We start from the raw sequence: 9,973 nt of genomic DNA, 5'->3' as shown, positions 1-9,973 counted from the left end.
ACAGGGGTTGGCAAACTTTAGAAAATGCTAGATTATGCCCTAGCTGGTTGGGCTCAGTGAATAGGGCATTGGCCTACAGACTGAAGGGTCCCGGATTCGATCCCTGGCCCTGGACGGGGAGCACATAAGAGGCAATCAATTGATGTGTCTCTCTTGCATCGATGTTTCTCTCTCTGTGTCTCTCCTCCTGCCTTCCACTCTCGCTAAAAATCAATGGGAAAAAAGTCCCCGGGTGAGGATTAACAACATAAAATAAAAATGCTAGAGTGTCAACATGTTTGGTTTCGCCGGCTACGCGATCTCTATCGCAAGTGCTCGATGCTACCATTGTAGCACAGAAGCAGCTGCAGACAGGATGTGACTTAAAGAGCAGGGCTGTGTTCCAATAAAACTTTATTTATAAAAGCAGGTGGTGGGCCACTAGTTGCTGACCCCTCGACTAGGCTGCCCCTCAGGAAAGAGGGGAGGCCAGGTCGTCTACCATATCTCAGACGACTGAAAGCTTCCGGGCAAAGGGCCTGCCCAGCCAGGCTGATCTGCTCTGGTGGGAGGCTGACCTGCTCAGGGGGGAGGAGGCTGACCTGCTCAGGGGGGAGGAGGCTGACCTGCTCAGCGGGGAGGAGGCTGACCTGCTCAGGTAGAAGGCGAAGAGGTTCTCAGACAGGAGGCCTTGCTTCCACAGGCTGTCGAAGACCGGGGTGGTGTGTTTGAAGGCCACGGTGGGGTAGGCCAGGCCCAAGATGCCGTCGAAGGCCCCTAACTCCAAGGTAATGCCAGACTCTGTCGTGCTCAGGCCGAATGCCTGGGATTTGCAGACAAGGTTCCTGATCTGGGGGGAGAGGGTGGCCTCATGGGAAGGTTTGGGAAGCGGAGGTGGGGCTGGGCTGGGGGGAGGTGGGTGGGGCGATGCCACCAGCACCCCAGGGATCAGCTGAGGTGTGGCTGCGCCTGGAGGTGCCCAAGCAGCACCCACTGTGCTTTGCCGAGGAGTCCCCCCGACACCCGCCCTCCTGCTAGCACCACCCCGGGTGGTGAAACAGCCTCATCCCTCTGTATGGCTGGGGCGCCTGGGGCAGAGTGGGCCAGGCGGTTCCCCTGCAGGCCCCGTGAGCAGAGAGCGGGGTCGTCTTGTGTTTGGTGTTTCTGGGATCTGGTGGCAGAAACCCAGTGAATTCCCTGCGATTCCCTGTGGATTCTGCACCCCAGGTGTACACAGGGCCGCCGAGCTCTTGTGAAAAGACTGCATGGAGCCCTGACCTCTTTGCTCAGTGGCTAGAGTGTCAGCCTGTGGACTGAAGGGTCCCGGGTTCAATTCCGGTCAAGGGCACAGGCCAGGGTAGTGGGCTCGATCCATGGGGGGTGTGCAGGAGGCAGTTGATCCATCATGCTCTCTCCTCATTGATGTTTCTATCTCTCTCTCCCTCTCCCTTCCTCTCTGAAATTAATAAAAATATATATTTTTAAAAAATAAATAAAAATGAGTCTTCCTTCAGTTCTCCCTGCTCCCAGCAAAATCAGCCTTCAGCTCACCACAGGGCAAGAGCTGCAAATGCCCGCCTCCCGTGCCATGACCTGCTCGCTGGGTTGGCCACTCGGGGAGCTGTCAGCCGGGCACTGTCTCCCAGAGGCAGACGGCCAGCCGCTGGGGGGCTTGGGGCGATGTGTGCGTCCGGCTGACCCTGCATCTGGCCCCATAAGCAGTGGGCAGAGGTCGCCAGGCCCCGCCCCTCACTCACCCGCACATTGTCATAGCCCAGCAGCCCGGTCATGCTACTGGACAAGTACTCCAGCTTGATGGGCCGGTTCGTGCTCTGGAAGGTGGACGACCGCAGAGGGTCGAAGGTTTTGTGTGTCACTGCAGACGGAGAGCAGGGGTCAGTCAGCTGCCAGAGCCAGGGGGCGGGGGGAAGGGGGTACGGGGTCAGGAGCCACAACAGGGCGCGCGCACTCACAACAGGCGGGACTGGAGCAGTAGATGGAGGGCACCCACAAGTCCGCCGAGCCCGTGTCAAAGATGACCTTGAACTTCTGAGGGGGCGTTCCAATGCCGATGGTGCCAACGTAGTGCAGCTGCCGGCGGGGGAGGGGGGTGAGGCCAGGCCGGGTGCCCGGGTCACACCTGATCCCCAGGTGCCGGCCTTTACCTGGAATCGCTTTCCCACCACCCCACCTCCATGGCCACGGCTCAGGCGGTGCCTTCATTGGAAAAGTTTCCCACTTTCCCCTGCGGCTCTGTGAATCCACAGCCTTCACAGCCCCGCTGGAGTGCTCCCTCCTCCAGGAAGCCCTCCTAGGTCACCCAGGCCCCTGACTCCCAACTCAGCACCGGTTGTGTCACTGTCACACAGTCGGCCCTTTAATTGGCGTTTATCTTCTTGCAGAACAGGCCAGACCCTCTGTGATCCACAACCGTAACCACACTGTTGGTGTGAATAGCCTCCCACGCTGGAGGGGCTCAGGGACTCTGCTGGGGTCATTCTCGGGGCTGCGGAGGCTGAGCGCCCTCTGCCTGGGGCATCCAACTGGAGTCCCCGTCAAGGCAGCGGTTTTGTTCAGAAGGAGCAGAATGTGTCCAACCAGCACCAGGTTCGCAGGTGCCCAGCGCCGGATCCTGGGCACCGAGATGGAGTCTGCCTGCCGCCTGGTCATTGCTGGACCCAGTCACCACAGACCAAGAGCTGAGGGTGCGAGTGCCTTCTCCCCTTTGCTGCCTGCAGGAGCCCCGCCCCCCACACCCTGGCTGCCACCCCTGGGTGGACCCCAGTGCTCGGCCAGCACTAGGGAAGGCTGTGCACTGCCCCCGCCACACTCACGTCTAGGTAGTTCCTCAAGGATTGGACAGTGACACGCGGCTTGCGCAGGAGCTTGTAGGCCTGGCTGTAGGGGTGCCGCTGGAGGTAGTCTCTCAGCAGGTCCCTCTCCCGCAGGCTCTCCCGCATGGACTTGATCTTCGTCAGAGGGATGCTTTCAGTGGGAAAAGACAAGAAATAAGACAGCAGCTCCCCATTTGTAGTTCCATGGGGCCGCCACGCCTGGCCGGTGTGGCTCAGTGGATAGAGTATCCGCCTGGGGACTGAAGGGTCCCGAGTTCGATTCCGATCAAGGGCACGTACCTCAGTTGCACGCTCCTCCCCAGCCCAGTTCCTGGTGGGGGCTCGTGCAGGAGGCAACCCATCGATGTCTTTCTCTCACATCGATGTTTCTCTCTGTCTTTCCCTCTCCCTTCCACTCTCCCTAAAAATCGATGGAAAAATATCCTTGTGTGAGGATTTATAAAAAAAAATAAAATAAAAACTAATTGGAGATGCGGACTTTATGACAGGGAATGATTGCATTCCCTTCTCCCCCCCTGGGCGGTGGAAGGATCAGGGGACAGTGAGAGAGAGGCCGGGGACAGGGGGCCCCATACTCACGTCACCAGGCACTCGGACAGGGCCACCAGGCTGAGGAACCCGATCCACCTCATCGTGCGTTCTCCCCGCGTCACGTCCTCGGAAGGCTCGGGTGTGGAGTGTGCGGGGATGGGCCAGCGCTGCCCATATATACGCTCCGACCTGCGCTTGATCCCCTGGGAGGGCTGCTGATGGCCCCGATAAAAAACTAACCTCCCGATAAGATCTTTATTCCCATCAGAGTTCCGGATTGGGGGGAGAGGGGGAAAGGACTTAGAAAAATTCGGAATACAGAAATCTCTATCGTCATCTCCTCCTTGGGGCATGGCTCGGGGACGAGCCCAAACCACATGAGCTCAGCGAGGTGGGGAGATGCGTGCTGGCTCGGAGGGAAAGCTCGCCAATCGTGTCATAAAGTAAGTGCTGGCGACCACGCTTGGCATCCTTGGTCTCATGTCCTCCTTGTAGCCACCCCGTGAGCTGCGCATTGGGGAGGAGCGTGCTGGGAGGAGTGGGGGTCACCCGGCAGAGGGAAGACAGCGGGGAGCCCCTGGCGTAGGAGTGGCTTTAGGCGATGGGGCAGATGGTTTTGTTTTTGTTTTTAATAAATATTTTTATTGGTTTCACAGAGGAAGGGAGAGGGAGAGAGAGACATGGAAATATCAGTGATGAGAGAGTCATCAATTGGCTTCTTCCTGCCCGCCACCTGGGCATGTGCCCTGACCAGGAATCGCACTGAGACCTCCTGGTCCGTAGTCCGACGCCCAACCACTGGGCCACCAGGGCCGGGCCCAGCGCGGGTTTCCATTGAAGAGCCTGCCCCTCCCAGTTGGTAGCTTCCCCTTATGAGGACCCCGTGGAGCCCACGGAGTCACGTGGCAGCGTCCACCGGGCAGGCCCAGGGCCTCTCCCGCCCATGGGGCAGTCACCCGGCACCTGGTCTGCTACCCCCGTCCCGGCCCCCGGGCAGGAGCGCCAGGCGGTCAGAACCCCGGCCACGGGTGTCGGGTCGTCACTGACAATCCGTGTGGAACAAGCCCAATCTCCTGACCTTGCAGACGGGGAGCGGAGGGCTGGGGGGTATAACTAGCCCACAGCTCACAGCTGAGTTAGCGGCGCCTGGGACCGGCTGTGGTTCTGGGCTGGGAGAGCTCTGTGCAGGGAGAGGCCGGAGAAGGCTGCCACCTCCGGGCAGCTCTCCAGGCTGCAGGGGCCAGAGCTGAAGCCCTCCCCTCCCTCCTGAGTCCCGCCCGCCGTCTCCGGGACCTGTGATCTGACGCTCTATCCACTGAGCCAAACCGGCTGGGGCCACATTTATCACTTTAAGAGTCAGGAATAGGTTCCTTCCTGGTGACAATTTCCCTGATGTTAGAAACTAGGGTGGTCTCCAACTGTTACGAGTACAAATAGATTCCGTGGGAAAATATTTATAGTTAACATAATAATTTATAGCTCAATGTATCTGTCTCTATTTAGATAGATAAATATATCTGTTTTTCAAAGCGGCATTAGCAGCTGAAAAGGTGGGAGAGGAGGTGTGACTATGGTTTCATGTTGCCAAAGAGACATTCAAGGACATGGAGCCAGTTCCCCCAGGGTGAGACCCCCTGGCCTGTGCAGGTAATACCCACCTTGGCCACCAGGGGTCCGCCTTTTGCTGTCTGTTTCCCCCTTGGAATCCATTTGCTCCAGCAGGCAAACCCAGCAAAGACATGGTCCTCTCTCAGTTGGAAACATCTGTCTTTTAAACATATTTTTATTGATTTCAGAGAGGAAGGAAGAAGCATAGAAACAGCAATGATGAGAGAGAATCACTGATCGGCCTCCCGCACGGCCCCCACTGGTGTCATGCCCACAACCCAGGCCTGTGCCCTGACCGGGAATCCAACCATGACCTCCTGGTTCATAGGTCGATGCTCAACCACTGAGCCACCCGGGCTGGGCAGAAGCCGCTGTCTTTTGGAGAATAATGCTGAGCATGTTCCTGATCTTAAAAGCTCTCACTGGAGAAAATAATAAATAACAAAGATGAGAGGAGCAATTGCCCAGGTGCTGCCTCCCGGATATAACTATTGTCATATGTACTCGGGTCTTATTCTGCCCTATTTGTGACGTTAGCAACAATTCATGCTACTATGGGACTGGCCCCGTCCCGAAGGTTTTCTATAGATTAACGCATTGAATCTTCACCGCAGACTGAGAAGGGGGGACAATTTTTCCCGTCCTTCTTTTATAGATAGTATTTGTACAGCCTGATTGATATATATGTGATATCTCATAAATGCCACCGTTTCGGGGATGTAGTTTAGTATGTTTTAGTATATTCATGGAGCTGTACAGCCATCCCATGATTTAATTTTAGAACATTTTTGATCCCTCAAAAAGAAATGCCGTACACATTAATAGTCAACCGTCATTTCCAGCCCTGCCCTTTCCCCAACTAGAAGAGAAGATTCTTTTATTATTAATTAATGAATGAATTGCTTTTTATTGTAGTAAGAACATTTAACATGAGATCTACCCTCGTAACATAATTTTGTCTTATCCTCACCGGAGGATATTTTTTCCATTGATTTTTAGAGAGAGTGGAGGGGAGGGAGGGAGGGAGGGAGGGAGGGGGAGAGTCAGAGAAGCATTGATATGAGAGAAACATCGGTTGGTTCCCTCTCGCACATGCTGGACCGGGGTCGGCGTTGAACCTGCAACTCAGGTACATACTCTAGACTGGGAATTGAACCTGTGGCCCGTCAGTGTGCGGGCCAACACTCCAACCACTGAGCGACACTGGCCAGGACGCAACAACATTTTATTTTATTTATTTTTTTAAAAATATATTTTATTGATTTTTTACAGAGAGGAAGGGAGAGAGATAGAGTGCCAGAAACATCGATGAGAGAGAAACATTGATCAGCTGCCTCCTGCACTTCTCCTACTGGGGATGTGCCCGCAACCCAGGTACATGCCCTTGACCGGAATCGAACCTGGGACCTTTCAGTCTGCAAGCCGACGCTCCATCCACTGAGCCAAACCGGTTTGGGCGCAACAACATTTTAACTGCACAATGGAGTATTATTAACTATAGGCACAAGGTTACGTAACAGACCCCTAAACTTATTCATCTTGCATAACTTGCATTGCTGAAATAGGCCTGTTGAATAGCAACTCCCCACTCCGCTCTCCCCCTAACCCGACAACCACCATGCCGCTTCTGCTTCTGAGTGTGACGAAGTAAGTTACCTCAGAGACGTGGGACCATACAGTACTCATCCCTCGGGCACTGGTCTATTTTACTTCGCCTAAGCCCTCAGGTTTCAGCCTGTGCAAATGGCAGGGTTTTCTTCTCTTTGTGACTGAATAATACCCCACTGCCTGTCGGTACCACGGCTTCTCCATCCGTTCATCGGTCGGTGGACGCTTGCCGGCCTCCACATCTCGCTGTTGTCAATGACGCTGTGATGGGTACGCGGTGCGGCCATCTCTCCGAGACCCTGATTTCAATTCTTTGGGATAAAAATCCAGAAGTGGGGTTGCTGGGTCTTAAAAAAATTCTATTGTTCACTTTCTGAGGAGCCGCCATGCTGTTTCCTACAGTGGCCGCACCACGGGCCACTCACAGAACAGGGCACGGGTTCCAGGTCTCACCAGCCCAGGTGGATGTGTGTGTTCTGCCAGTGGCCACCCTCCCAGGCGTGAAGGGATAGCTCATGGGCGTTTTCATTTGTGTTTTCCTGGTGATTAATGAGGGAGGAGCTATTCTTGTCTCAGAATTACAGAATAGAAAACAGACATCCGAGATGAGCTGGCCTAAGGTCACAGGACTGGTCACAGGCCTGTATTTTTTGAGGCCCTACTATGTGCCTGGTTCGTACACGTCAGAGTTGGGACCTGAACCGGGACCGAGAGCCCCGGGCTGTGCTGGCCTGCCCTATGCTGCCCTGTCTTCCAGGGGCTTCGCAAACCTTTAACCCTGCTGTTTCGGATTCTGCCCTTTTCTCCTAACGTCATGTTACATGATCTCTCATGGCATCCAATGTTCGCAAACACGACTGTGAGGGGTGGTGGAGGCGGTGGGGCAGCCACAGGTTCTTCTATCACCTACAGCAGCGGTCGCCAGCCGGTGGTCCGCGGAGCGCAGCTGGTCCGTGAGGTCCGAAAGGTTGGCGACCGCTGAGTCCTACAGCATCTCTCACTTCTGGGGCCGCCTCTACCCAGCTGCAGCCAGCGGTTCTGGAGGAAACTGTCAATCACCATCCACAGCGCGGGGGCCAGGTGGCCAAGTGGAGCTCATCATAGTGCCCTGTGCCCTGGCCACATGATTGGTCCAGGGCTGGACACATGACCGGAGGTGGACCAATCAGACCCCTCCCTGATGCTCTGCTCATTTCCAAGCCTTAAGGATGCCAAGGGCTGGGGCAGGGGTGGCAGGGCCCTTCACCTGGAGGAGGCTGCCGAGAGAAAGCTGGCAGGAGAAGAGAATCAGAGATGACAGAAGGGACAGAGGCCCGGGGGCTGGGGGGGGGAGAGGGAGCTGGTGGGTGTTGATTTCTTGGGTGCAGCCACCGAGCTCCTCGGACCTGCTGTGGTTCTGCATCCAGGGCCCGACATCCTTCCAGTGAGCGTCCTTTCTGACTAAGCCAGCTGGAGTTGGTTCCCCGCCCTGGTGGTCCGGACTGGATTCCAGAGCCCTGCCTGACTCTGACGCACTTCCCAGGCCCAAACAGAGGCACCACTCGTATTAGTGCCATTGAAATGAGACCGTTTATTAAAAATCAATATGTTAAAAAAATCAATGTTTTTATGATTTTTAGAGGGAGAGAGAGAAACATCAATGAGAGAGAATCATCGGTGGACTGCCTATGGCATGCCCCCTCCTGGGGATCGAGCCTGCAACCCCCGGGGCATGTGCCCTGACCAGGAATCAAACCAGTGACCTCTGAGTGCGCAGGAGGAGGTTCAATCCATTGAGAATAGGGCTCGGCAAAGCCCAGACGCAGCTGTAGCCGGGTCCCCTGGGCGGGGACGCAGGGAGTGTGTGCGAGTCCTGGGGCGGGCCCGGCGGCCGCCTAGAGCAGCACCCACGTCTACGCCACCACAGGGGCCAGGCCGATCCTGTTGTTGGCGCGATCGAAGACGCTGAAATACAGTCGCAGGAACACATCCCCCAGGACCCAGAGGCTGGAGCTGCCTGAGGTGTCGATGTACAAGTTGCTGTAGCAGATGTCGGTCTGACCCTGGAGGGGAAGGACGTGCAGCCCTCAGCCGCGCCCTCTTCGCCCGCCACCCTGATGCTCGGCTGTTGGCTCTGAAAGAATCCCCACCTGCTCCCCGCCATCCCCCTCGTCCTCGAAGACCCAGCCCAGCACCTGGGCAGCCCTCCCGGGCCCATGCTTCCTCCTTGGCACTGCCGGCTGGTGGGGGGCTGCCTGAGCTCCCTGTGTCGTCAGCCTCAGCACAGGGTCCTCTGAGGAGCTCATCTCCCGGGGCCTCCCTGGTTCAGGGCTTAGAGGCTGCCAGTTGCTCTCTCTGTGGCTGCCCCACGCCCTCTGGGCACGCCGTGGGGCCCGGCGCTTCTCGAGCCTCCGCTATGTGCCAGGCACTGCCCGGTCACTGCGCACCTTTATTCCTGTCAGCGTCTAACCGCCCTGGGGACCCCATTTCACAGCCAGGGAATTGGGGCCTAGCAGGGGGCGTTTGCACCCCAGGACTAGGGTGACCTTATGATTTATCACCCAAACCAGGTCACTTCGAGATGGGAAGGGAATACAGCCCATGATTACGGGGGCCACTGGGGCTGTCCCCAGCCAGCCCTACGGTCCCTCCTCTTTCTGTCTCCGAGGTTCCTACATTCCAGCCCAGCGGTCAGAGCACCCAGTTGACCTGACACTGCCTGAGGGCGAGGCCATTAGCGCCCGCTCCTGGAGCCAACACCGAGCCAGCATGGGCGGCCACTCTGAATTTCTCCAAGGCTGATGGATGCCTCAGATACTCTGCTATCAAGAGGTTTGTGCTGCCCTGACCGGTTTGGCTCAGCGGATAGAGCGTCAGCCTGCGGACTGAGGGGTCCCAGGTTTGATTCCGGTCAAGGGCATGTATCTTGGTTGCGGGCACATCCCTGGTAGGGGGTGTGCAGGAGGCAGCTGATTGATGTTTCTCTCTCATCGATGTTTCCAACTATCTATCCCTCTCCCTTCCTCTCTGTAAAAAAATCAATAAAATATATTAAAAAAAAAAAAGAGGCTTGTGCTGTGGGAGGCGCCCTCCAGCCAGGGCTGCTGGGCAGCATCTGCAATGGCCTGGCCTGGCCTCCAGGGGGACTCTCTGAGCCACGGCCCCACAGGTCCTTCCAGCCCAGGATCTGAGAACCAGCCCCCAGGCAGCCCCTCACCCTCCGGATGTAGGCGCTGGCTGGCACTGGGTATGTGACATTGTTTATGGTGAAGACGATGTCAGGAAGGCTCTGGACGTCATCGCAGCTGACGATGTACTGTGAGAGAGAGAGGGAGGGGGGTTGGCCCCGCGGGTCCTTCTGTGTGTGGGGAGCCCAGGGTGACCCTGGGGTGTGACCCCTCACCTCCCCGGTG

The 9,973-nt window shown here is 56.6% G+C and overlaps 1 protein-coding gene across 1 annotated transcript; it reads right to left on the bottom strand.

Moving 5' to 3' along the window:
• Positions 1 to 629: 629 nt before the first annotated feature.
• On the bottom strand, positions 630 to 3,466 carry LOC102427636 (pepsin F-like; the record flags this gene model as incomplete). Its single annotated transcript, XM_006109062.3, has 5 exons — positions 3,414 to 3,466; positions 2,814 to 2,964; positions 1,953 to 2,070; positions 1,737 to 1,855; positions 630 to 829 (listed from the first exon to the last, which is right to left on the bottom strand). Coding segments are annotated over exons 1-5 (641 nt in total), but the record flags the coding sequence as incomplete, so codon positions are not given.
• Positions 3,467 to 9,973: the final 6,507 nt, after the last annotated feature.

Source organism: Myotis lucifugus, unplaced genomic scaffold (genome assembly GCF_000147115.1).
Source record: "Myotis lucifugus unplaced genomic scaffold, Myoluc2.0 scaffold_5408, whole genome shotgun sequence".
Classification (NCBI taxonomy): Eukaryota; Metazoa; Chordata; class Mammalia; order Chiroptera; family Vespertilionidae; genus Myotis; species Myotis lucifugus.
This window is presented reverse-complemented; position numbering and strand designations above follow the sequence as displayed.